This window comes from Apus apus, chromosome 4, assembly GCF_020740795.1.
Source record: "Apus apus isolate bApuApu2 chromosome 4, bApuApu2.pri.cur, whole genome shotgun sequence".
Classification (NCBI taxonomy): Eukaryota; Metazoa; Chordata; class Aves; order Apodiformes; family Apodidae; genus Apus; species Apus apus.
In genome coordinates, this window is record NC_067285.1 from 50,278,078 (window position 1) to 50,305,785 (window position 27,708).

General features: G+C 42.6%; 1 protein-coding gene across 7 annotated transcripts in view; it reads left to right on the forward strand.

Moving 5' to 3' along the window:
- JADE1 (jade family PHD finger 1) overlaps positions 1-27,231 on the forward strand; it is a 48,218-nt gene extending 20,987 nt beyond the window's left edge. For all 7 annotated transcript variants that reach the window (XM_051616507.1, XM_051616511.1, XM_051616510.1 and 4 more), the window contains 9 exons: positions 1,979-2,061; positions 5,439-5,596; positions 8,868-9,055; positions 11,810-12,021; positions 13,409-13,576; positions 14,189-14,305; positions 21,394-21,924; positions 22,666-22,783; positions 23,654-27,231. In XM_051616507.1, the coding sequence (XP_051472467.1) occupies positions 1,979-2,061; positions 5,439-5,596; positions 8,868-9,055; positions 11,810-12,021; positions 13,409-13,576; positions 14,189-14,305; positions 21,394-21,924; positions 22,666-22,783; positions 23,654-24,555 (2,477 nt within the window). In that variant the 3' untranslated portion in view covers positions 24,556-27,231. The remainder of the gene's footprint in view (positions 1-1,978; positions 2,062-5,438; positions 5,597-8,867; positions 9,056-11,809; positions 12,022-13,408; positions 13,577-14,188; positions 14,306-21,393; positions 21,925-22,665; positions 22,784-23,653) is intronic.
- Positions 27,232-27,708: the final 477 nt, after the last annotated feature.

The following is a 27,708-nucleotide window of genomic DNA, read 5'->3' on the forward strand; positions in this document are numbered from 1 at the left end:
GGGAACATAGCCCCTGTTTTTAAAAAGGGGAAAAAAGAAGACCTGGGGAGCTATAGGCTGGTCAGTCTCACCTGTGTGCCTGTGAGATCCTGGAACAGATTGTCCTGGAAAATCTGCTAAGGCACAGGGAAAATAAGGAGATGATTGGTGACAGCCAGCATGGCTTCATTAAGGGCAAATCATGCCTGACCAATTGGCTGGCCTTCTGTGACAAAGCTACAGAGATGGTGGACAGTAGCAGAGCAACTGACATCATCTACCTGGATTTGTGCAAGGCATTTGACACTGTCCAACATGACATCCTGGTCTCCAAACTGACAAGACATGGATTTGACAGGTGGCCAGTTGGTGGATAAGTAAGTGGCTGGATGGCTGCACCCAGAGAGCTGTGGTCAATGGTTCAGTGTCCAAGCGGAGGCACGTGACAGGTGGTGTTCCTCAGGGGTCAGTATTGGGGCCAGTGCTGTTCAACATCTTTGTTGGAGACATGGACAGTGGGATTGAGTGTATCCTCAGCAGATTTGCTGATGATACCAAGCTGTGTGGTGTAGTTGACACCCTAGAAGGAAGGGACACCATCCAGAGGGACCTTGACAGGCTGGAGAGGTGGGCCTGTGCCAACCTCATGAAGTTCAACAAGGCCAAGTGCAAGGTCCTGCATTTGGGTTGGTGCAACCCCAGGCCCAAATACAGGCTGGGGGGAGAATCACTAGAGAGCAGCCCTGAGGAGAAGGACTTGGGGATTGTACTTGATGAGAAGCTCGACATGAGCCGCCAGTGTGCGCTGGAGCCCAGAGAGCAACTGCATCCTGGGCTGCATCAAAAGAAGTGTGGCCAGCAGGGCCAGGGAGGTGATTCTGCCCCTCTGCTCTGCTCTGGTGAGACCCCACCTGAAGTACTGTGTACAGCTCTGGAGCCCTCAGGACAGGAAAGACATGGAGCTGTTGGAGAGGGTCCAGAGAAGGGCCATGAAGATGGTCAGAGGGCTGGAGCACCTCTGCTATGAAGACAGGCTGAGAGAGTTGGGGCTGTCCAGCCTGGAGAAGAGAAGGCTCCAGGGAGACCTTATAGTGACCTACCTGAAGGGGGCTACAGGAAAGCTGGGAAGGGTCAACACGTAGGTCTTAGCTTCTCTATCATAATAGACTTTATTACAAGTCCTTAATCTCTTCAACCCATAGGAATGTACAGCTTTTTTTATTTTTCATTACTGATGTGTAGGTGGCAGTAGAAAATGCCTGCTGTACCTGTAAATCTTACTGCATTAAAATGAGTTGATTTGCACAGGTATAATATATTCTGGTGTCAAAGCATTACCGTGTCTTGTTACAGTATTTCTGAAAGCTGACAGAGACTCCATCAAAAGGTTTCAAGGCAAAAAGATATACTTTGTTTGGAATGTAATAAATACTCAGGGAGACAAAAAATGTACAACCATACTGAGAGATTTGCTCAGGAGAAGAGACAGCAGCTTGTTTTGTGGACTCTACTGTGTGTGCTTGGCAGTGTGCTTAATTTTGAAAAGGCTTGCTCTGGTAAAAAAGCAGATAACCAGTACAGATGTTTAGAACATCAATATATTTGCCCCAAAGAGTACATCTCAGGCTACCAGTATATCTCCTGGTCAGTTATTAATCTGCAGAAAGTGGTTTATTGATGCTCAGGGGGAAGCATGTTATGAGGTGGCTTGCTTAAAACACTGGGTGGAATGCTGGTAAGTGCAGTTCAGCCAATACATGCAGGTATCAGTAGAAAATTACAAAGAAAACAGCACCAAAACAGTGATCACAGACATTTACGACTGAGTAACTTCTCTTTTCTGATTAATTTTGGAAGTCTTTTGGAGCTTTGTCTAGAAGCCTGTGGCTGGCTTGCTTTACTCACTGAAGTCAATTGGCCTTCTTGGGTGTGCAGAGAGAGCAAAGGCTTTTCTGATGGATGGCAGCAGTGTCTGCAAATGATAATTTCTGTATCCTAGGTCTGTCCACCTGGTCCCAGCATTCCAGATCTCGGCATCGGAGGACTTCGTGTTCCAGACATGAAGATCGAAAACCTTCTGAGGTATATCTGGAATTTGGTTTGCATTTGGTGTTTTGTCTATCAAATAAATACAAAGCCTTCTACATGTTCTAGTAGTTAATACATTTCTTCTGATTTATGGTTTCTTTCCCTTTTGCTACGTGTTAGCTGGCACAAACCTGTTGTCCCTTCCCCCCCCCCCCCCTTTTTTTTTTGTTTGCCAGGAGATTAGGGAGCTCACCTGTTGGCACAGCCACTGACACCCATTCAGCATAGCTGTGGAGTCTTTCTATGGTATTTTAGGCATCAGGGTTTATTCGTAGCTTGATTTGTGAACAGTGAAAATTTAGGTGCATTTATTTCATAGTTGGTATTTAGTTAGGTATGTGATCTTTGTTAAAGTGCTTGTCAAACTAAAAATCTGCTTCCTGACAGTTCTGTCTTGCATAGCACTTTGAGGAAGTCCTGTCAAGGGAAATATAAAACTTTGAACTTTCCAGGATGGATCAATTGTTAGTAACACAAATGCAATCCAATTCTTCGGAAATATTTTCCCCGAACCTCACTATCTTCAGGCACTGTGGACTTTATAGAGGCTGCAAAGAAAGCATTAGCTTTGGGAGATGGAATTGCTCTATTTTACTTACTTGCCCAATATGTGTATTTCTGATACATTTGTGAGTGACTGTTGTTGAGAATAAGCGTGCTTTATTAATCTCCCAAATGACAGTGTATCTAAGTCCCAGAGAAGATTTTTCACAAGAAGAATTCCATTCATTCTTCAGTTTGAACTGCACCTGGTACTTTTGTTTTCCAGTCTTCTTTTTTGACTGTTGGCTTTTTTTTTTTTTTTCTGTGAGTGCAGACACCCCTGATTAATTTATTTTTTCTGGTGATAGGCTTGCTTTCTTTAGTTCTCTTTTGTACATCCCTTAGAAGTAGCTCCTTAAACATAGTTTTGAGAACTACCTCATGAAAGGCTATCAGGAAATAAACTGAGATAATCACAAATCTTACCGTTATTTTCTGTGTGCTTCTGTTTTCTCTTTTCCCTTTCCTTGCATTTGTTGTCAGAATCTTTGCAGTTTTGTGCTGTTCTTTCTTGTTTTCTCTGTCTGGATGGACTTCTTATATACTTCCCTTTAGTTCAGTTCCAGTCTTTTCCACCAGTCCCTCCCTCTTTCCATTTCCATTTTCTCTGCTTGCCACGGAACATTCTGATAAGTGTGCTGGCAGAAAAGTGACACTTGTAAACTCCTTGGGTGAAATCCTGCTCTCATTGAAGTTGCTGGCAAAATTCCCATTGACTTCAGTGTGGCCAGGGTTTCACCCTTCGATTTTGAAGTGTTCAGTTCTTCTGAGAGCCAGCACTTCTGTAGCTCTACTTTGCTCTGGGCACTCTGATTGCATCAGAAATTAGAGCAGAAAGAATGGTGTCACAGGGCCACTGGCCTTGGAAGGAGCTTCTTGACTGTCAGGTGCTGCATTAGGTTTGCTTTTGAGGTAGTTTTGTGTGACAAATTTCTGAGAGCCTGAGTTACTTTGGCTTTTAGATGGGGCAAGTTTTGCATCCCATTTAACATTTTTAGTTTTCATTTGACATTTGATTGCTTTAATTCAAATCACTGTGAAGTGCAGAATCCCCTGGCCAGCTGGGCTTGTTTGTTTTGCCAGCCAGTTTACTTTGTGGCTTATTTTTCATTTCTTGATTGTAGCCTCCCAGGGCTTGTAATTTGGCTGTTTAAAAAATTTAATTATATTTTATTACCTGTATTCATCCTGTCTTGCATGTGGTAATATTACTCTTTATTTTTTAATGCTGGTAGTTTTTCTGAACGTGTCAGGACAAGAGTTAAGGAAAATGTAATTATTTTTTGCTATTTTTATGACAAAACCAGAGTGGAAATGGAAACATACTGAGACAGAAGTGGGATTGTGTGTGTTGGGAGGGAGATTTCAAGATGTGCACTGTGGTAGGGCAAATCACACTTTGAAATATTCTCGGCAGTATAATTAACCATCAGGTTCACTGTTTCCCTAAAATAGTTCCCCAAAATCCTAGGGAATCTGTTGAGACTTCAAGTGTGTGAATAGTGAACTACAGAAATTATTGTCCTGCCTAATTAGTCCTCTTTATAGATCTGGTTCTTCCTCAGCCATGTGCAACAGTTGACTGGAGCTAATGTAAAACAGCCAGTGTGGAACTGAGTACGAGACTGGGAGTTTTTGTCCCTTTTCCCCATTAACAGCCCCACGAGTATCTAGAAGCGCTGCCTGGACATTCTGTCTTTTCTTTTGTAACTTTGCAGTGTGGGGCTGGGTGAACCTTGACCCTGTCTGCTACAGAGTGAGCAGTCTTCAGGGGAACTTTTCCTAAGATGTTACCTACCTTTTTCTTGTCCTGATGGTACTTATTTTCTGTCCCCTGGTTACTTTTTAACTCTTTCATTTGAATGTGGCGCTTGAGCAGTTAAAAATTTGTGGTTGTGGAGGTGAGGAGTGCTGATGCAGTTGCTGTAGTCTACAGCAGCCTTGCCTTACTGGGAGAGCAGGGCAGGGAGAGCTGGAAGGCAAGTGCAGGCTTGTAGTTCTGATGCCAGTGATAGCAGCACCCTTTGCTTTCTGCAGTGCTGACAGGCAGTGGCAAACCAGGCTGAAGCTGCTACAACAGTACCACAGCATGCCAGCTACAAGAGTGAATCCCTTTTTATTTCATTCTATTGCTGCTTGTTTATGGCTGCTAACCCAAAAGTAGCCAAACATCCTGCTTGTTTTAGAGGAGCATGCCTTTGCAAAGGCAAAGTAAAATTACAGTGATGATGCAAAGGTGTCTGTAGCTGATTGAATGACAAACATCTGTGCTGAACATAGAGCTGCCACTAGAATTCCAGTTTGGGTCTTACTTTATTTTATTTTTTGGGTTGTTATTTTAAATACTTTCACAGATAGTCATCTCCTTAGAATTTCCTCTTGCGGCTGGTCATGATAGAGTCATGCCTTGATTTCTACCACAGGGAATTTCTAGAATGTCTTTGGATTAGTCAGAGCTCCAATAATTTAAAAAAAAAATAAAAAAATTGGAGCAAAAATTAGTCTTCGTGCTGCTGTTTTAAGGCGCAAATCTCCTGCAGCATTTGTTGCAGCCAAAGTGGAGGTAAAAGTACCTTTTGTGCAGGGGGGAAGTCAGGACTTGTGGTGGAGTTAGCTGGCAGTCGTTCTGTTGGCATTTGTACCTTCAGCCACCCCTTTCCCTGCAATGAAGCTCAGCTTCTGTCCTGCAGTGGGCTGGATTAGTTCACTGTTGATACAGTGACCTTGTTACACGCTGTGCTCCATGGTTACCCTGAAGCTGTGAATCATAGAGTGTAAATATCAAATGTCAGTGTCTCTATTTTTTCTCTTGGTCACTCTCTTTGCAGGTGTTCAGAACGGACCTGATCACTGCCATGAAGTTACATGACTCCTTCCAGCTGAACCCTGATGAATACTATGTGCTGGCAGACCCCTGGAGGCAGGAGTGGGAAAAGGGAGTTCAGGTGCCAGTTAGCCCAGGGACCATCCCAGAACCAGTAGCCAGGTATAGTTTTGAGGAATGTAAACAAATGCACAAATGTTTATGCTAGCAGCTTGTGTCTACATTGCGTGGCTTCTTGTGCTTTATTCCACAGTGCCTAGCTAGAAAGGTCTTGGTTCTCAGAGACAAAAGCAGCCTGCCTCAGCTTTTTGTATGGTTCGAGAGCCCAGGCCTGTTCTGCCTTGTGTGTTGAAATATGAATCACAGAATAATTTTTGGCATTACAGTAGCATGGTGTGTGATGACAGAACCTGAAAAAAAGCTTTTATTTTTAAGCCTGGACTTGACCTCACTCAACATTGCTGGGAGAGCCCTTGTCTGATGCTTCTGCTTAGTTCCAAGCCATAGGTTCCTTTCAAGGAACAGTTAGACAAGCCAAACTGCAAGGCTAGAGAAAATACAGGATTTATCTTGGTTTTGTTTATTTTTTTGGTTGTTTCATTTACTTGCTGAGGATTTTTTTTTCAGCTGTTTTAAGAACCATCTCAATGTGCATGTAACTAAATACATCAATGTGAGATTTTCTGACTTTTGTCCAAGAAACCATTATTTTCCTTACCTTGTTTGTTACACTTAATGTTTTCTGTTTCAAATTGCAAATCAAACAATATGGTTGTGAGGGCAGGAATGTGCTGCAGCCCATAGATCTATTGTATGCTTAGTTGGGATTGGCATTGGAGAAAGTGAGAAGAACATGGATTATTTCCATTTGATCATACTAGATCTCTTTGAGTAAGTCCAGGCTGGCCCATAAGGCGTTACCAAATGACCCACCAGTGTTGGTGGGGCCAGAACAGTCCAATCTCTGATATACAGCAAAAAATCTGGGTGATGCTGCACTGCTTCTGTTAGGTCTGTGCCTGACAGCTTTAACCTTGGAGTAGAGGGGCTACAGGAATGTTTGTTAGTGTTTTTTGTGTTCTGTGTGGCAACTTGCAGACTGCTGCACAGCCCCACTTGGTCTGTACAGTGAGGAACTTACCCAGCACATCAGGTAAACCCTTTCCTTCCTTCCTTCTCCATCTGAAGGATTGGACCTGGAGCTCCAAGAACTCTGCATTTTCCTCTCTGCTATGCAGTTTAGAACATGGGAGCATACAATTTCCCTGCAGTGCTCACAACCTGCTCCAGACTGACCTCACCCACTCACTGCATAAAGGCACATATGTTGCACATGTATGCTCATGTTGTCTTCTCCTTGCTGCATTCTCTTTCAAGTGTCTCCCAAGGCTGTGGGAGGGCTAGGAGACCTGTGCACTTTAGCAGAGGGCATCTCCACCATTTATTTTTCAGGGAGGTAGTTTTGTGGCTATGTCAGATCCAGGTACTCACTTAGGAGAGAGCTTTTCTCTGGCAATGGCCAACATATTAAAGGAGTGAGGGAAAGAAGGCACCCAAAGTTAAAGGTATCAGCACAAGTGGCACCATTCTTAGTTGCTGAGTTGTCTTGTATGGTCGTACTGGAGAGCCCCTGCTGGTCAGGATAGCCCTCTGGTGCCTGATCATTATCCTCTTTGCCCCGTCACAGAACACTTGAAGAGCCCTGTAGTGGTGCTGGAGTTCTGCAGCAGTTCTGTGCCTCACTTTGGGGGAGGAGGGAGATGTTCTGTAAACTGAATGACCAATAGTCAAATAGTAGCTGGTATAGAACAGAAGGAAAACGCAGTACAGATAGTTGATGGTAATGAAGTACATAATAGAGAATACAGGTTTTTTGCCTTGTAGCAACTAGTCACGGCAGCAAGAGGAGGTCCAGAGGGGTGGGGAGGGGATCAAGTTTGTGAGGAGGCAGTGTGAACATGCAGTCAGATGGATAATTCAGTTGAATGTAGGTTTTGGTACATAGTGTTGAGTTTTAAATTTATTTCTATCAGTAAAATAAAGAGATGAAGGTTTGTTTTGAAGCCAAACTACCTGTGCTTATTTCTTCTGTGCCACTACGGTGATATTTAGACAGCACGTGCAGGGTGCTGCCCACAGGTTGTGATTTCCACATGGAGTGGAAGGAATTTATGGTACAAAGCAGTGCCCGATTTAAAGTAAATTCTGTGAGTTGTGGTAGTTTATAATTAATTCTGTGCAGTGTGACTGGGAACAGTTTGGCAAGTGCAGTTATCCTGGCAAGGTCATTCAGATTCTGCCACAGATCCCTTCCGCACCTCAGAAGCCCCAAACTCAGCACTTGATTCTTGCTCACTATTTCTTAGACTGTCTAAAATAAGCTAGAAGAGGGGAGGATTTAGGGCTGTGCAGGAGACTGAAAAGGGTAGTGGCTTTACTGAGATCTTTGTGTGCAGATACAGTAGCAGCAAATCAGGGTCTTCTGATAGGAGGAGGAGTTCATATGTTGGATGTCAGATAGGGTTGAAATAGGGTGGAGGATGTCCTGCTTGTTGTGGAGCTTAACCTGCTCCTAGCAGAAAGTTTTGTCTACATGGAGTGGTGCTATCTCCTGCCTAGTAGCACTAGAGCACCAAAAAATGATCAGCCCTGGTGCTTTCAGTTGGCTTGCAGCTAAAATACACTCTCATGGTTGGTTGTTGGCCAACTGGAACCTCCAAAACCTGAGCGAAGGTAGTTTCAGCAGTGGCTCATTAATATTAGTGTTTGGCCCAGCATGACATTAGTGATTGTAAAAGAGGAAATGCAGACCCAGAGCTTGGATCTGCTTGGATAAGTGAAGGTAAAGGTGGTGCAAATTACTGATTCTCAGTGGAAAGGCCTTCTGAATTTCACAAAGATGGCAATTTCGTAGTTACACACACAGAGAAAAAAACTCAGAAGAAAAATATTGTAAGAAAGAAAATGTCAAATGTAGCAGGAAATACTTATTTTTTCCTTGAATTTTCGTCATCTTGATACTGTAGCTAAACAGATTGATTTTTAAAAAAGTCTTAAAACAGAGTTTAACATCTGTCTATATGGCTGCCACTGCTACATAAATATGCTGTTCCTACTCTAGCTTTGAAGAAGTGTGAATTTCAGGTAAGAGTAAGCAGAGCTGTATCCTGTAATCTTTTCATTTTCATTAGAATTCTAGTAATGAATTTGTTTTCTAGACAACTCCCATTAATTTCTTAAAATACCTCCAATCCTTTATGGAAGTGTGCTCTACTGTTGCCTCTTCCCACCTTGGTGGAGCAAGGTGATTACTTGGCTGGTTCGATGATTGCTGGTGATTGGTAGTCACTTAGAATGAGGCAGTTTGAGTTCTCTGAAAACAAGTCTCTCGGCAGCCCAGCACACCTGACGTCTGCTTGTCTGTCTGTTTTAGAGTTGTGTCCGAGCCCAAAGCTGTCACCTTTACGCGTCCCCGGAAGTACATTGTTTCTTCAGGCTCGGAGCCTCCGGAGCTGGGCTATGTCGACATTCGAACCCTAGCAGACAGCGTGTGTCGCTACGATCTCAATGAGGTGGATGTAGCGTGGTTGCAACTTGCCAATGAAGAATTCAGGGAAATGGGTGAGCAACCAGTGCTTGTGTTTCTGTTGCTTTTTTTTTTTTTTTTTTTTTTTTTTTTTTTTAAGCTAGCAATCTTAAGGATAATCTTAGGCAGTGCAGCCATGGGAAGAGCTTAGAGGTATGAACAGATAGTAATCATGTGAGTTGGGGTAGCCATGTGAAACCAGGCCTGATGTGCTTAAGCCCTAAGATACATGATTTTGCAATTCCTGATGTGTATCTGCTTAGACTGGGTCAGAATCTGGCCATGGTTGGTTTTGTTTTTTTTTTTTTTCTATGCTGCTTTGCATTTAACAAGGGAATTCTCACAAAGTTCCCATTATGCCATCAAAGTCCTCGAAGAGAACATTGAATGGATTGACTCGGGATCTGCAAATAAACCAGAGACACCAATCAATTAATTTTTCGTGTTAGTCCTTATTTATTTTTCTCTGTCACATACCCATATTGTCTTTTTAGTTAGTGGTGTTCAGAGCAGAGAAGATCAACAAGGAGTCTTGGGAGGTTTAGAAAACCTGCACTGGCTGAACTGCACAGGGAATGAGACAGGAAGGAATCCCCACATTTATTGAAGAAACCTCCCAACCTTACCATGACTGTTGCTCCAGTTCTAAAGCAGGAGGAGGACCTGTCACAAGGGGAGCAGCTGTTCTTATTTCTACAGGATGGCTTGTGTGTGGGAAGGGTCAGGGGAGCAGGGCAAGAACAGGAACATGACTTTGGTAAGATATGTGCTTTAGGAGATGAGTTCAATGGAACTGAAGAGAATATAAGTCCTGCACAGGGCTTTTACCACATTGTTTGGGTAAGGGGAAAGATGCAGTGCCAGATGGAAGAAGTTGGGATTTTTGTTCTAGCATTGTAGCAGTTCCCTGCTTGGGTTACAGTTTAGTTGTACAGGTTTTACCTGACTATAGTTTTGGGGTAGTTTCTTTGTAGTTTGTTTGTTCTAAATCTTTATCCACTTAGTTTTACTGTACGCAGAGGGAAGGAAATGCTCCTGTCAGTACCAGGCAATATATTTTGGGTCTTGAAATACCTACCTGGTGCTCTATCAGACACTGCACTTTAAAGATACTGTTAATGGGCATTTGAAAAGTGAAATATTTCCTGATCTGCAGTTGTAGCACTTTTTTTATGGTGTCCCTGCAGCTATGAATTCCTTGTATTTTCTTTGATACTTATCAGAGTGCTTCAGGTACTGAAAATGTGTGTTCTGTCTTTACAGGAAGAAATGTAAGCATTTGAACTGAAGCCTCAGCCCCTTGATTCCTTCTTCTTAACCCTTATAAGTGCACAGTGATATATCTCTAAGGTTTTTTTAATAAAGTGATAGGAATCATGAGGTCAGAATTTAGTTGCAAACTGGTCTAAAACCTGCCATCATCTGCTTTGCCAGTGCAGTATTTCTGGGCTGTAGAGCAAAATTCACTCCTTTCATCAGCAGGATTTTGGGTGGTTCCTTCTTGCTACCTACTTTTCAGCTGCTTAGTTTTAGTAGTATGGGATGCACTGATCCGTGCTGCAAGGATTTACCTATCAGTAAGAGAAATGGGAAGTAACTTTGTAGAGTGCCTTCTGATCTGGGGGAGATAGGTTATTTGTTCTTCATTTTTTTGAATTTGTGGCTCAGTTATCCACAGGGAGAGCTGAAAGAAGGATTTTCTTGTTAAAATACACATTGTGAGGTTGCCCTCTTCTGTGTATCACAGTAAACAGTGGGTATTGGGAATCAACCCAAAAGCAGGATATCCTGAGCCTGCATTTCTTTGTAGTGATTTAAGTGTATGGAGAAACTTGTACTGAACTGATTTTGCAAGAAGAAAATGATTGTATGCAGAAGCAAAGCTTTCTTGGTTTCACAGGTGCTTGTGTGGCAGGATTTTGTGGTAAAGGTGTCGTACCAACTTGGAAGTATTGCAGCCAGCTCAGTGTCATAGCAACTGAGAGATGGAAGCCGGAGGGAGGAAGCACTGTGCGCTTTGATATTTTTCTTGCTGCTTCTATGACAGACATTTTTCAGGTTTATAATAGTAATTTAATATGATTAACAAATTTGATTTCTATAACACTATAATGTAATCAGCCTGTAGCTGTGGTGTCAGGAATGATTTTTTAATGGATGCTGTTTGAAAAGATCAAATCGCAGATTAGATGTTGGACTTATTTATTGTCCCAGATTTGATGTTGTAATTATTACCACTGTTTTTCACTATTTTAAACAAACTAATAAATTGGTATAACAGGGTCTACTCGAGACCTCTGTAGGGGTTGCACCCTGTTGAGTTGGAATTTGTAAAAAGTTGTTAGAAACTGCAAGTTTGCTGCAAGTCTCATAGCAGATTTTGTCTTTTATTTCTCCTTTCTGCTTTTATCACTTTTAGTTCGAAACACTCTCAAATCTTTCAGCAAAGGGTCAACATCTGGGTTACAAACTGAAGGAAAAGCCATAGACAGTGCTGTCCCAGGAGGAAAAATGATAAGAACACCAGGAAGCCAAAGTCAGTTTATGGAAGTTTTTCTCAGGATTTTGAAAGATTGGTTTGGATACTCTGCTTCTATTAGTTTAATACTGTTACAAGACTTTGATGACTTTTCTTTTTAGTTTCCCTAGTTTATGCTGGAATAGGCATGATGGTCTAGGAATGACACGTGTATGTATGTGGGTTGGCTGTATCTACTCAGCTGTTAAGAAAGAAGTTGTAGTTGGTTGTGATTTTCACTCTTTAAAAAATAACAACTCCTCTTTGCTAGGGATGCCTGAGCTGGATGAGTACACCATGGAAAGGGTCATAGAGGAGTTTGAAAAACGATGCTATGATAACATGAATCATGCTATTGAGACAGAAGAAGGACTTGGGATTGAATATGATGAAGATGTTGTCTGCGATGTCTGTCAGTCTCCGGATGGAGAAGATGGCAACGAAATGGTGTTTTGTGATAAATGCAATATTTGCGTGCACCAGGTATGATGGCCAGAGCACAGTGTGGGTTGGGGCTAGGGGTGGTGACAGAAACTTTTCCAAACCATTAGAGATAAAAGGTTGGATTTTTTCCAGTGACAGATATTGTGACAAATTATGTAATGGAGAAGCAGAATTGTTACATGTTATTCTAGAAATGTCAAGCTAAGAGGATTAAAAGTGGAATATTGTGTGTGTGGAGGAACTTAGAAGGTGAAGGATAGCCTCTGCAAAACACAGATTTGTGTATTGTTCTACATTTGCACTTAGTCACTTCTCTTGCTCTATTCTTTTCCTCCTCTGCACACTTTGGGGGCTGGCACACCCTTAGTATCAGCAATTTAGGCTCAACAGGGAGGGGAAAAAAGAACTTCCAGGCAACCAGTAGGGACACAAGTAGGATTTATTATAGTCATTTTAATTTGAGAACCTACTGACCTGAGCTAATGAAAGCAATATTGTGTGCCACCTTTCTGCAGCAGTTAAGGAGTCTGCTTAGCATGGAAGAACAGATACAATTTTAGCATACCTGTTTCTGTGGATGCCTCTTACTGTGGGAGGTGTCTTCCTATAAATAAGCCTGTGTTTCCTTCCCAGCATTGTCATTCAGTGTTGGGAAATCTGTGTTGTCTGATGAGCAATAATGTCATTTTCTTGCATGTGTTGCTTAAAGGCATTTATACAAATGGTAAAGAAATACACCTATGACAGCTGTGAAGTGTAAATGGCCATCTTGTAAGACAGAGTAAAGTGGATGTTTTTAGACCATTTTAGAGTGGTTCTCTGATCCTTAGTCTCTGATATCAAATCTGCACCTTAAGAGGGTTAAAATTGACAGTAATTTGGACCAAGATGCAATCTTCTGAAAAATGTTATCTTTCTTAGTTGCTGTTCTGCACTTGTCCCTCTAAAGAAGAAATAAACCCTCCATGCTTTGGAGTAACATTTGAGCATTTCACAGGGGGGCTCTTGAATTCGTGGTTCTTGCCCTTTGAATCACAGTCCAGTTTTTGTTACATCTAGTCTCTGTGATACTGTACTTCATCCTGCCTCACTGCTGGCAGGGCTGTTGTTGGGAGGCCACTTGCTCTTTGGGCTGGCAAAAATATTCTTCATTTACCCAATGGAAGTAGGCAGTGGCTTTTTGCCTAACAGCTGGTCTGGACTTCTGCTTCTCTCACTGGAAGACATTTTTGGAAACTGGGGAAAATGGTGGGCTAAGTTTATGAAAGCATCCCAAGATCTCTTACAAGCTGGTGTTTCTGTAGTGTTAAATTCCATGAAGAACATTTTGAGAGTTGTAAGAGGCTACATGTAAACAGCTAAAGAGTAACAGAAATGCACGTTGTTTCCTTTCTTTCCTTTCCCTTTCCTGTTCATGGGAACACAGGCATGTTATGGGATCCTGAAGGTGCCGGAAGGCAGCTGGCTGTGCAGGACCTGCGCACTTGGTGTTCAGCCCAAGTGTTTGCTGTGTCCCAAGAAGGGTGGTGCCATGAAACCAACCCGGAGTGGCACCAAGTGGGTCCACGTTAGCTGTGCTCTGTGGATTCCAGAGGTAGGTGCCAGTCCTCCAGGAGTTCAGGGCTGCAGTGAGTCTAGGAGAGAAGAAATCTGTCAAAAACATTGTTCAACTTAGTGGGTGTTGCTACCATGAGTGTAACATATATATGGTACTTTACAGGAAGAGAGGATAAAAGATTTTCAATTGGGTATAAAGTCTGGCAGGATCATCTGTAGAGATAGAAATTACATTACCTTTGACAACCAAAGTTAGGCATCAAAAAATGAGGCCTTTTCTGCTAGCAAAGCTCATTTGACAAGGACACGAAGTACCATTTTTTTATTTTGAAAACAGAATATTAAAGGTGAATCAGGAAGGTTTGCTGGTGACAGTGAGAATTCCTGTGGGTTCTCATAAGCAAAATATTAATCTTGTATAATTTTATATTGGAGAGATTCACCTTGAAACTGTTCTGTCCATGCAGTGAGGAACTCATTTTTTAAAAAAACAATTTTGATTTGTTGAGTTCCTTATAAACCGAAGAACTTGGGTCATGCCAATTTTACATATGCACACAAGGGATTTGATTTCTTTGATTAAACTGGTTCCTTTTTAATTTAGCAGTGTTAATAGTTACTCTGTGTTTTTCAACCTTTTTTCTCTTAGGTGAGCATTGGAAGTCCAGAGAAAATGGAGCCCATTACAAAGGTTTCTCACATTCCCAGCAGTAGATGGGCACTGGTGTGCAGCCTTTGTAATGAAAAAGTTGGTGCTTCTATACAGGTAATTGAATTGCATAAATATCCATCTGTTTTGTCTTGTCAGTTTTCAGTAGGTACACAAAACGTGTATCTACAGTAAACTTGCTTTGATTTCTTATTTGTTACTATGAACTTAATTGCTCACAGTGTGCTTTTGAATGTTAGTGTGCTCTTACTGTCTAGAAAAATTTTAATAATAACAGCCAGGTTATTCCATAAGACTTCCTACTTTGTTGATATGCTGATTAGTACACTGAATTAAATGTTTTTGAGTAGAGGAAAACCCCTATATTTCTGTGATATAGTACATCTGCAAATGAAGCTTAAATGCTGAAAGCTTTCATGCTGAAACCTATCTGCTAGTCTCTATTTAGCTATTTTTTCTGTAACTGTTTGATTGTTGGTCCAGCTTTTAAGTTGCTGAGTATCTGGTAATTTAATGTTAGGCTTTTTGAGCAATAGGAAAGAAACATTGTTTGACTGGGCTGCCCTGAGATTCAAGCAAGCCACAAGCTGAGGAAATGAGTCCCATTTCCGCCACTGGTTGTAGATAGATTCTGGAGCTCTTGGTGTTTCTAAGGGGAAAAAACAGTCCTGAGTGTGAGTTTTCCAGTTGAGGTTGCTGTAGCAGTGGTGCCACGTTACCGTTCTGACTGCTGGTACCTGAGCTCAGGGATGGTAACTGTCCCAAACACTGAGGCAATCAAAACAATGTCTAGTCATCATAGTTCCAAAAAGAATGATTTCCATATGCAGTAAATAATTAAACTCTAGAGCCAGCACTGTAAAGCTGTTTGTTTCATACCAACAGCTCACATTCTTGGGCCAGTGCCAGTTTGTCTCATTGCATACTTCTGAAATTCTCTCTGCAGTTGCAGTTGGATTCAGCCTCTCACCATAGCTTGTGAATTGTTGCTGATAAATTACTGAATGGATCTGCACCAGAGCATTTCAGACTGGGCAGCCTAGATTCATATTTGTATGGGGTTGTTAGCTGTAAAGCACTTGTGGAACCTTTACAGTGGCAAATCACTCAGAAATGTTGAAAAATAATTCTAAGAACAATTTTAAAATATAGAGAGAATGAGAAAACACATTACCAAGCCCCAGATTTTTAAAGTAGGAGATACTTGGTTCTCTGAGACACAAGACAACTCTGATCTACCTTTCTCTTAGAATCATAGAATGATTAAGTTTGGAAGGGACCTTACAGATCATCAGGTTCCATCCTCACCAGGAGCACTTCACCAGGCTGCACAAAGCCTCATCCAGCCTGGCCATAAACACTTCCAGGGAGGGGGGTTCCACAACCTCCCTGGGCAACCTATTCCAGCACCTTACTATCCTCATGGTGAAGAATTTTTTCCTGATGTCTAACCTAAATCTACCCACAGGGAGGTCTGCTGCCTCCCTGGGGCTCGCATTAGAGATGTTAGAAGGAAACTCTCTAGTATTGTAGATCCATCTGATTACTACCCACTGCTGATTTTTCAGGTTGGCAGTGATGAAATCATTACAAGAAATGTAAGGGCAATGAAGAGAGACTTCAGGGCCCTGGGACGGCTAGTTAGGGGGTCTGGAGCACAAGTAGTGTTTGCCTCCATACCTCCTGTAAGAATGGGTGGAGAGATAAACAGGAAGAGTTTGCTAATGAATGAATGGCTACAAGACTGGTGCCAAAGGCAGGGCTTTGGTTTTTTTGACCATGGGCTGCTCTATGAGACACCTGGCCTGATGGTGGCAGGTGGGATGCACCTGTCCCAGAGGGGGAAAAGGCTTTTGGGGCAGGGCTCATTGAGAGAGCTTTAAACTAGATGTGAAGGGGGAAGGGGAGAAAACTGGGTCTGTTAGGGACAAGCCCAAGAGGAACATACCAGGGCCTGAAGGAAGGTGGTCTAAGGAGGATTTGGTTCCACCAGTGTGCTCTGCTTGCTTCCTGAAATGCCTGTACACCAATGCAAGCAGCATGGGGAATAAACAGAAAGAGTTAGAGGTCTGTGTGCGGTCTAAGGGTTATGATCTGGTAGCAATAACAGAGACATGGTGGGACAGCTCACACGACTGGAATGTGGCCATGGATGGCTATGTGCTTTTTAGGAAAGATCGGTCGGTGAAGCGAGGTGGTGGAGTTGCTCTTTATGTGAGAGAGCAGCTAGAATGTATCGAGTTTTGTGCAGGGGCTGATGAGGGGCGAGTTGAAAGTCTGTGGGTAAGAATTAAAGGGCAGGGTGGTATGGGTGATACAGTTGTGGGAGTCTACTACAGGCCTCCTGATCAAGATGAGGAAGTTGATGAGGCTTTCTACAGGCAGCTGAAAGCAGCCTCACAACTACAGTCCTTGGTCCTCATGGGAGATTTTATCTATCCCGATATCTGCTGGAAGACTTACACAGCCAGCCTTTCACAGTCTAGGAGGTTCCTCCAGTGCATTGATGACAACTTCTTAATGCAAATGGTGGACAAGCCGACTAGAACAGGAGCGCTGCTGGATCTTGTGCTCACCAACAAGGAGGGCCTTGTTGAAGCAGTGGTGGTCAATGGCAGCCTTGGCTGCAGTGACCATGAGATGGTGGAGTTCAGGATCCTGTGTGGGAGGAACAGAATACCCAGCAGGACCAGAACCCTGGACTTCCACAGAGCAAACTTCGGCCTCCTCAATCAATTGTTAAGGGAAGTCCCATGGGACAGGGTGCTGGAAGGTAAAGGGGCTCAAGATAGCTGGACAACATTCAAGAATCACTTCTTGCAAGCACAGGATCAGTGTGTCCCAATGGGTAGAAAATCTAGTAAGGGAGCTAGGAGACCAGCGTGGTTAAAAAAGGAACTGCTGGGCAAACTCAAGTGGAAAAGGAAAATCTATAGATCATGGAAGGAGGGGCTGGTTACTTGGGAGGAATATAGGACTGTTGTCAGAGAATGTAGGGAGGCAACTAGGAAAGCTAAGGCGTCCTTAGAGCTTAACCTTGCAAGTTGGGTTAAGGACAATAGAAAGGGCTTTTTCAAATACATAGCCAACAAAACTAATACCAGAGGCAATATAGGCCCACTGCTGAATGAGGTGGGTGCCCTGGTGACAGAGGATTTAAAGAAGGCAGAGGTGCTGAAAGCCTTCTTTGCCTCTGTCTTTACTCCTGCAGGCTTTCCCCATGAGCCCCAGTCTCATATAGCCCCAGAAGAAGTCAAGATAAAGGAAGAGTTTGCCCAGGTAGATGAGGATTGGGTTAGGGATCAGTTGAGTAATCTGGACATACATAAATGATGGGTCCAGATGGAATGCATCCAAGGGTGCTGAGGGAGCTGGCGGAGGTCATTGCTAGTCCCCTCTCCATCATCTTTGGTAAGTCATGGGTAACAGGAGAGGTGCCTGAGGACTGGAGGATAGCAAATGTCACTCCAGTCTACAAGAAGGGCAAGAAGGAGGACCCGGGTAACTATAGACCAGTCAGCCTCACCTCCATCCCTGGAAAGGTGATGGAACACCTTGTCCTTGGCACTATCTCTAGACATATCAAGGACATGGGGGTCATCAAGAGCAGTCAACATGGTTTCACCAAGGGCAAGTCATGTTTGACTAATCTTATAGCCTTCTATGAGGAAATTACTAGGTGGATAGATGATGGTAGAGCGGTTGATGTGATCTATCTTGATTTCAGTAAAGCATTTGACACTGTCTCCCACAGCATCCTTGTAGATAAGTTGATCAAGTATGGGTTTGATGATCAGGCAGTGAGGTGGATCAAGAACTGGTTGAAAGGAAGAAGTCAGAGAGTTGTAGTCAATGGGGCAGAATCTAGTTGGAGGCCTGTGACTAGTGGAGTCCTTCAGGGGTCGGTACTGGGACCGGTGTTGTTCAACATCTTCATCAACGACCTGGATGAGGGTACAGAATGTACCCTCAGCAAGTTTGCTGATGACCCCAAGGTGGGAGGAGTGGCTGACACACCAGAAGGCTGTGCTGCCATTCAGAGAGACCTAGACAGGCTGGAGACTTGGGCGGGGAAAAACCTGATGAAGTTCAGCAAGGGCAAGTGTAGAGTTTTGCATTTGGGGAAGAAAAACGCCATGCACCAGTACAGGCTGGGGGCTGACCTGCTGGAGAGCAGTGTAGGTGAAAGGGACCTGGGGGTCCTGGTAGACAGGAGGATGACCATGAGCCAGCAGTGTGCCCTTGTGGCTAAGAAGGCCAATGGCATCCTGGGGTGCATTAGAAAGGGTGTGGTTAGTAGGTCAAGAGAGGTTCTCCTCCCCCTCTATTCTGCATTGGTGAGGCCGCATCTGGAGTATTGTGTCCAGTTCTGGGCCCCTCAGTTCAGGAAGGACAGGGAAGTGCTTGAAAGAGTCCAGCGCAGAGCCACAAAGATGATTAAGGGAGTGGAACATCTCCCTTACCAGGAAAGGCTGAGAGAGCTGGGTCTCTTTAGTTTGGAGAAAAGGAGACTGAGGGGTGACCTCATTAATGTTTACAAATACGTAAAGGGTGAGTGTCAAGAAGATGGAGTTAAGCTTTTTTCAGTGATGATCAGTGATAGGACAAGGAGTAATGGATACAAATTGGAGCATAGGAGGTTTAAGGTGAATATCAGAAAAAAATTTTTTACTGTGAGAGTGACAGAGCACTGGAACAGGCTGCCCAGAGAGGTTGTGGAGTCTTCTTCACTGGAGACGTTCAAGACCCGCCTGGACGCATTCCTGTGTGATGTGCTCTAGGTGACCCTGCTCTGGCAGGGGGGTTGGACTAGATGATCTTTCGAGGTCCCTTCCAACCCCTGCAATTCTATGATTCTATGATACCCTCTTTCAGTTTAAAGAACAAATGATAAGAGTAAGGCCCAGTGACCTACTCGGGGTGGTGTTGTGATTGTGTGGAAAAAAGACAATAACATGTACCTCAGTATTGTGGTAATGTTCTTCACCTTCAAAGTACTTCTTGTACCTTGGCAAAACAATCCTCAGAAAGCTCCCTGAGACATAAAGGAAGATATTACTGTCTCCTAAGATGTCTGAAGTAGAGCTCTCTCTCTTCTCTGGCTGGTGGGTTACAGGATCTATCGTGGTAGGACCAGCATTAAGACACAGAAATTTCCTAAAGTTCTACACTTTTCTAAGATTAGGTTTTATCCATTTCCTTTTTCCCTCTACTTCGAGTAATCTGATGAGGTTTCCAGAAAAAGTTGTAAAACAGCAATGCAGCAGTAGTTTCAGTGAAACCTATCAGTCCGTTTCTACTTAAGTAATGTATAAAATAGTAAATGTTAAGTGGAGAAAATAAATCTGTCCACAGCATATAAATCTGCAATTGTAATACCTCCTTGCAGAGCTGTCCCCTTCCTCTTGGCTGCTGTTATGTAGTCAAAACTTCTCTCCGTTCTCCAGACCTGTTCTGAGGGGTAACTTACAGTAGTTTAAGTTGAACACTTGAGTATTTATGTACATTAGTGTGCAGGGGAGGGGGGGGGGGGGGGGGGGTGTCCTTCCATATTTCTTCCAATACTACCTCTCCCCTTCCAGGGATGACACAGGATGACATGCAGGCACGATGGCTGCCACTTCAGACAGTTCTACATTTGAAATTGTGGGAGAAAGAAAAAAAAAAAAATACAGTTTTGCCTGACATTTTGTAGGAGCTTTGTAAATCTTGTTGTCATTAAAACTAGTAGTGAGAAATACTTAGATTTGTGTTGCAAAATTGTATACAGCAGAGAAAAAACATAAAAAGCCATGGCAATAGAAAGGAAGTAGCATTAACTGGATGAACTGAGAGAGAGTGATCCTCTTAGATCACTAAGATGCTGAGATGTGCACGACAATTAAAAAAGCTGGCAGTATGGAAATATGTGTCAGGCTGGGCACAGAGCAGCTGCAATAAGCTGGGAAAAACAAGAGTGGATATTCTCCCAGGTTTAGCAGATTTCCTTCTGAAGAGATGGGCTTTCCCCTCTTCTCCCAGTAAAACATGAGCCAGGTGGAGGGCTGATTGTTCTGAACAGTGGCTCAAGTACTGTGCTGCAGTGTTCGGGGTTCCAGTTGGGCTGCTTTTGCCCTGGGTGTTAGTCAGGAAAGTACAAAAGGCGCTTTGGTATTTTTAAATTCCTTTTATATGTTGATTTTATTAACGAATGCTCATTTGAAACTTCTGCAGTTTAAACTGCAGTACCTTTATGTGCCACCTGGCTGCTGAGTCAATCTAAACTCCCAGAGGAGAAAGATTTGGTTTCTCTACAAAGTACTGTATAAATGTCCTAGTGCAAGGCATTTCTCTTATGGTTAGATGATTTGGGTTAGGCATAGTTTTGTTTCCTCCCAGTTAAGAACACTAATGTTCATTTCCACTTTAAATCATTTTCACTGGAGGCAGAGGTGTGCGTGTATATATACACAGAAATATATATACGTAAACCTTTCCTTCTGTGGCTGGTGATAGCTATGACAGCATTTTGCAAGAGGAAGTTACATGTAATTGAAACAAAGTGCTAAATCAGCTGAACTAGTGCCTGCCAGTCCGTGACAGCTGGGTTCACTGGGAAAGAAGAAAAATCACTAAAAAAGGAATTTCCTTTTTTCCTTATCTCCCAGGTGAAGTGAAGGCTCAGTCAGTGATGTAGTGATTGACAATTATTTAATGTTTGGTGTTACAAAATTGGGATAATTGGAAGAATTGCCCTCAGTTGAGGCCTTTTGGGTAGCAGGGGTCCAGGAGCTGGGAAAGACTTCTAATTAAAAGTATCAGACTGACCTGGAGCTGTCAAGGTATTTGTCCCTCCCTCTCATGCTGGCACAGTCAAATGGGGAACGTTTTCCTCTCTGCAGCACTGCTGTATGTGAGCGGCTCTGGGGACAGCAAGAATGCTTCTCTTGTGGATTTGCTTGTTATTGAACAGGGAGATTGAGCTTGGGAGGGGTTAACCCCTCCTGTCCCACTGGACCCCTTGATGGTTGCCTGGCCTGAAAGGTCTAAATCATAAACCTAATTAAAAGGGACCAAGAAAGTACATGCAGCTCAGAAGCAGAGCGCAGTAATGGGGCTGATATTCTAAAGCAGTTGCTTGAATAGTTTCAGGTAGCGTGGCTTCTTAAATTTATATTTGATTCATTTTAATTTAATTTCTGTAGTGTTCAGTGAAGAACTGCAGAACAGCCTTTCATGTCACCTGTGCATTTGACCGTGGCTTGGAGATGAAGACTATACTGGCAGAGAATGACGAGGTGAAATTTAAGTCATACTGTCCTAAGCACAGCTCTACCAAGAAAGCAGATGATGAGACTTTCGGTGAAAGCCCTGGCCAGGAGAATGGGAATGGGCTTCAGGAGAGCTCTCTTCCTACCCACATTGACCCTTTCCACAGCGTGGGTCAAAAGCAAGAGGAGGCCCACAGAGTCAGCCACCGCAAGCAAAAGCTCCAGCAGCTGGAGGATGAGTTCTATACATTTGTTGAGTCTTTGGAAGTGGCTAAAGCGCTTCGGCTGCCTGAGGAGCTGGTGGGATTCCTTTACCAGTACTGGAAGCTGAAGAGAAAAGCCAACTTCAATAAGCCTTTGATTACCCCAAAGAAGGATGAAGAGGACAATCTGGCTAAACAGGAGCAGGATGTTCTGTTCAGAAGACTGCAGCTCTTCACGCACCTCCGGCAGGATCTCGAGCGGGTAAGCCGCTGCACTGCCTGCACTGGCGGGAGGTGTGCTGGCCTCTGGTAGCAGTTTCCAGACCTAGTGCTCAGTTCCTGCCCTTGCCTGTAGGCACTCCGGGCTGCATCTTGACTCAAAGCTGTATTGTCAGAAAAGACTCTTAACAGAAAATTTCTGCAAAGCACAGTGATTACACCAATTACCCTTGTCAAACAGAGGGTTAGTTCACAGGGCCAGCAGGTCTTGGTGTCTAGTATCCAATCTCCTTAGAGCAGGAATGCTGTATTTCCCTCTTAAGCTTTTTTGCTGATGAACACTGATGGCTGTGGATTGTACTGCAACCCCAGCTGGAGTTTTTTTAGCTTTGAAGGGCTTTCTCTGCTCCTTTCTGTTTTTCATAGCATAGTAGGATAGTTCACTGGACTATCCGTGCAGTAGGTTTGGGGGGCACATGGTAGTCCACTTAATTAGGTTCAGTAGAATCATACATCCTGCAATGACATGAATTTCTTCCTTTTTAAATTTTTTAATTTTTCTTAGTTAACCAGTAGAGTTGAGGTTAGAGTCAGAGAGAGTACTGAAGTTATTTTTCATGTTCATGTAGCATATAGCTTGTGTAGGCCATGTATGGAACCTGGCCCGGTAGGTGCCTGAGCCGCAGTAACCTGTGAGCACTTAAACAAAATTAATTCAGAGCACTGATTTACAAGAATTGTGTTTCTATATTGTTGTCAAACTCATCAACTCGATGTCTTCTAGGTGCGTAATCTCACTTACATGGTGACCCGGAGGGAAAAAATCAAGAGATCTGTTTGCAAAGTTCAAGAACAGATATTTAATATCTACGCAAAGCAGTTGGAACAAGAAAGAGTTTCAGGTATGGTTCAGTGTTGTATTTTTCACATAACATTGACAGATTTAGTTACAGGCTACTGACTAATTTTGAAGGACAAACAGGACCTTGTTTGTTCTCATTAATACCTTGTGTAGTCCACCATGTATCAGCAGATTGGAAGAAAAAATGAGAATCTGTGTAGCTCTAATGGTGGGCACATTGGTGTAGAAACTTTTAGGTCTTGCATTGTTCTCCATGGGGCACTGAGTGGCTTGCTGCTTCAGACCCTTTCTGGTGTGATTCTTCAATGACTCTTTATGACAGAGAGACCATGACTTGAATTCAAGTGCCATATGGTACCTCGCCAGTCTGTGGTTTATTAGTGCTGCTGCATTAGTGTTTAGTATGTGCTTCTTAGCATAACAGAGGGCAGTCAAAAGAAATGAATTATGAAAAGGCAGCACTGTCATTTTGAAACTACATGTTTTTTTTCTGTGTCATTGACAGTAGTGTTTTCTCAGAAAGATGATGACTTACTAACAAGCTACTGCATTAACTAAGACTATCCTTAAAGTATTCAGTATCTAATAAACCATCTTTTAGCTTGCTGGTTCCTTTTTTCCCTTTTTTTCTGTGTCTTTGGGGATATAACAGTGCCAGGATTTATATTTGCTACAGGTGTAAGCAGGTGAAGCATGGCTATGGGAAAGTAAACTACACATAGCAACATGTTGTGAAACCATGACATAGCCACATAATGGTGACATAAAGGTGGTGGATAGGCAACCAGATACCTGTTGATGCTGAAGAACATGTCCAGCATGAGAAACAGACTTAAAATAGGTACATTGAAAAGTGGTCTTAACACAGACAGGGAATTGCTTGGCTTTAACTTAATTTGTTTACATTTAGGTGTGCCTTCTTCATTCTCCTCAATGGAAAATGTGGTGTTGTTCAACAGTCCATCTTTGGGCCCCAACGCCCCTAAGATAGAGGATTTGAAATGGCACTCAGCATTCTTCAGGAAGCAAATGGGCACATCTCTAACCCACTCCTTGAAAAAGCCACATAAGAGAGATAGAGTAAGAAACGGCTCTGGGAATGACAGCAAATCCATGTTGAGGCAGCCCAGCCAAAGGGAAGGTGGTGCAGCTCCAGGTAACTTCTTAAACTTCGACAAGACCTTTGCAGAAACAAGGATTGTATCAGCACAGCAGAAAAATGGCATAGTTATACCAGACCACAGAAAAAGAAGAGACGATCGTCCACAGTGTGAGGTGATCAAGGGAGAACTAAAGGAAAAGACTTCTAAACACAACCACAAACCACTGAGACCCACAGAACTCTCTCAGAGGCAATCGGAAAATAGAAGGTCTGTGAACCACTCCAGTGGTAGGTCAGCACCTGGCACGCGGAGGGATATAGTGCCTAAATGCAACGGGAGTCTTGTCAAAGTAAACTCTAATGAGACAGTTGTTAAAGTGCCTACGACGCCCACAAGCCCAGTGAAAAACTGGGGCGGATTCCGAATTCCAAAGAAGGGGGAGAGGCAACAGCAGGGTGAGAGCCTGGAGGAGACCTGCTGCCAGAACTCCAGCTACTCCTACCTGGGCATGGGCAGAGTTTCACCCAAGGATAGGGCAAAAAGCAAGATAAAGCCTGACAGTGAGAATGATGGGTACATCCCCGATGCTGAAATGAGCGACTCGGAGACTGAAGTGGCTGAAAAAAAGTGCAGGCAGCAGAGGCTCAGTCCAAACAGCACTATCAGCAGAAGGACAGACATTATTAGGAGGAGCATCTTGGCATCCTGACTGGACACAAGGACATGGTGTCAACACTGTGGTCAGTAGAGTCACTGCCTACAAGCCAACTCCACATTATTTATTGGTGTGAGAGAGAAGAGTTCTTAGACATGGCTACAGACTGACAAATTGATAACCCATTATTCCCAAGATGTATAAATATGTTTACATGCACTTAAAGCTGTTGGGGTTTTTTCGCCACCCTATCCCCCAATTCTGTGAGAAGTTTGACTCTCATTTGTTTGCAACTTGCCTGGGTAAGCAGAGAAATGACATCACTACTAAGGTAGGATTTGTGAGGAACACTAAATAACTCACAAAAACCTTTTAGAAGGGGCTGAGGTGGGTGGGGGGAAGTAGGCTGCATTTGTCCCTTTTAGCTAAAAAGCACTGATAAAATTTTACTCTTTCCCTACCTTCTGGAAAAGCACAAGCTCTTAATTTAACTAGTGTGTACTGAATTGAAGATGGTTGTTTAACCATACTGCACTGCTAAACCCCATTACAAATGGTCACTTTCTTTGCATGGTGGCAGGTCTTTCTCCTCACTTTGCAGAATGTCTTCTGTTGCGTTCAGTGTGAGCGTAGATGGCAGCTCAGAACCCTCCATAAGCTCCAGAGTTTACATGTAAATACACCTGCAAGATGACCAGATTTAACCATGACGTTATACTGGAGAAGGAGGGAACAGGTCAGGGCTGCAGCTGGTTTACAGTGCAACAGCTTGAAAAGTCTCAGAGGGAACTTCCAAATGGCTCAGTTCTGAAAAGGGCAGCCCATGGAATAATTGTCACCACTTAAATCAGTCACCTGCCTCCGGGAGCATGATGACAATTGAAGAAAGAAGTTTCTAAGGCACTAGTCAGTAGGATGTCCCAAAGCCCAGCACGTATGCACTAATGGTATGTATTGGGAAAGCCAGGCTTGTGACACTAAAGGGTTGCTTTAAAATGAATATATATTTTTTAAATTGAATAACATGGAAAGGCAATAAATTGTGATTAGCTCTTTACAATCAAATGAAGAAAAAAAATTTAATTCTATCCTGGACTAGATTTGATGAAAGAGGGAACTCATATTCTGATTGTGTACTTTTTTTTTTTTAGTAATTGCGAATGGCAATAACTAGTAAGCTATTAGCAATAATATTAACAGATCGTTAGGATGCTGTTTTGTATCAAGTAGAGTCCACACATAACAGTGGAGTGTTAGCCTCTAAATTTTGGAATTCTGCATAGATACAAGTCAGGTATGTAGTAGTGATGAAGTTTAAGCAGCAGTTTGTTACAGAAAAGCATAAAGAACTCCCTCTCCCTCCCTTTTCTGTTTCTAGCCTGCTGTTGCCACATCCATTCACTTTTTAATGTTAGACTTTTGCCTCTGGAGCAGGGAACACTAAAAACACAGTAGCACTCTGCCATAAATGAGTCTTCCAGAGGATTCAATTAAAAAAAAAAAAAAAAAAAAAAGGCTTATTAATACCCTATCTTGCTATGCAAGTTATCACTTAAATCTTGCAACAGAGTGCATCTCTATCATTTGTTTTAAAACTCAGAAGTCTTATTCTATTGAGGAAGCGGAATTTTGTGTAAGATAGTGTACTTTTAAAATACCATTGCTGGTCCCAAGAAGTAAGAGTAAACTTCAAGACTTAGAGAAGTGAAAGTCAGACAGGGCACTGGTGAATCTGACGTTACGTAGTCAGTCTTGGGCTGTATTTAAAAGAAAAGTACTTATTTGATCAAACAAACACAGATAAAGTCAAATGCAGGTAAGTTCTACTGGACATACAGCAATGTTTTTTTCTGTAAGAAAGAAGCTCATGACCATATAGGGAATTGTTTGTCAAGCCATAGATGGAACAATCTAAATTTTGATTCTAAGTAAACATTTAACCTCACACCAGTTTGAAAGAGGTACCTTGTTAATTTGCACTATTATGAATGCTAACATTGTGCAGAATTAATGCCTTATCTGTTTTGCTCCCTGATGTTTAGGTTAATAAGCTTTCTAATGTTTCAAGTTAAGCTGAACCAAAACCAAAAAAGCCTCTAAGAAGACTGCAGTATGACCAGCCCTGTAGGTTAGTTTTATCTCCCAAGCTTTGTGCTCAGCAAGAAGAGGTGTAAGTACAGCAGTGACAATACAAACCCACCCCTGTATTTTCTTGGGATAGAACCATTTGCTGAATTCCTGTTTTTAAGTGCTATCTTTCCTTGTGCAGACTGACCAAGAGATCTTTGATTATGATCAGTGTGTTCTGTTAAACTGTAGGCTAGTTGAATTTCTGTAAAGTTGCCTGGAATGCCATTTGTTAGGTTATAAACTCACACAAATCTAAATGAAGGGTTATATGTGTTGTGTACAAATCTTAATTTCAGAAATTTGAGAAAATTGTCATTACATTTGTAAAACCTTGTACAGAAGATTTTTCACTATGTGCCTAGCTTTGGTGTCCATTCAGCTGAAATTAATTAAAAAAGATGCATGAAGAGAAACAGAACTAAAAAGTATATGTAGAGATGACTATTTTATATTACATGGCCCAATCCTGTATTTATTTTCTCCCTTTTTTGAAGTATTTATAAAGACCTAGTTGAAGACAGCTGTATTTTTTGTTAAAATATTCAGTAGAATTGTGCCTTTTTGTCTGTATGTGAATAAACGCTGTACATTTTTGCAGTATCCTTGCTAGCAGTGTTTTAGAATTTGCAGTAGTTGTTTGGGTTTTTATAAACACTTCAGGGCAGAGTTCACAGGGGTGTAGGGCTGATGGTTGGACTCCATGATCTTGGAGGTCTTTTCCAACCATGATGATTCTGTGATTCTGAAGATCTGAGCAACTTTCATGGTTAAAATAAGCATTTAATTTGGATTCTTACAAGTATCAAAATGCACACTGCAGTTGCAAGATTATGTGGTATTTTTTGTTTGGTTTTTGGTTTTGTTTTCATTTTTTCAGGAATAGGGTAGGGTCTTGCTACTTACAGCTGCGCCTATCCCATCAACAGGTATTTCTGTGCTTTTTTCCTTGAGGTCCTCAAAGAGATGTTGCTTACCTCAGATAGTTTACCTTTGTTGATACATAATGTCCTTCTAAAGTCTGTAATCTTCATACATGTTCCACTGGAAGAGGAACATGATTTTCTTACCTGTAGTTTT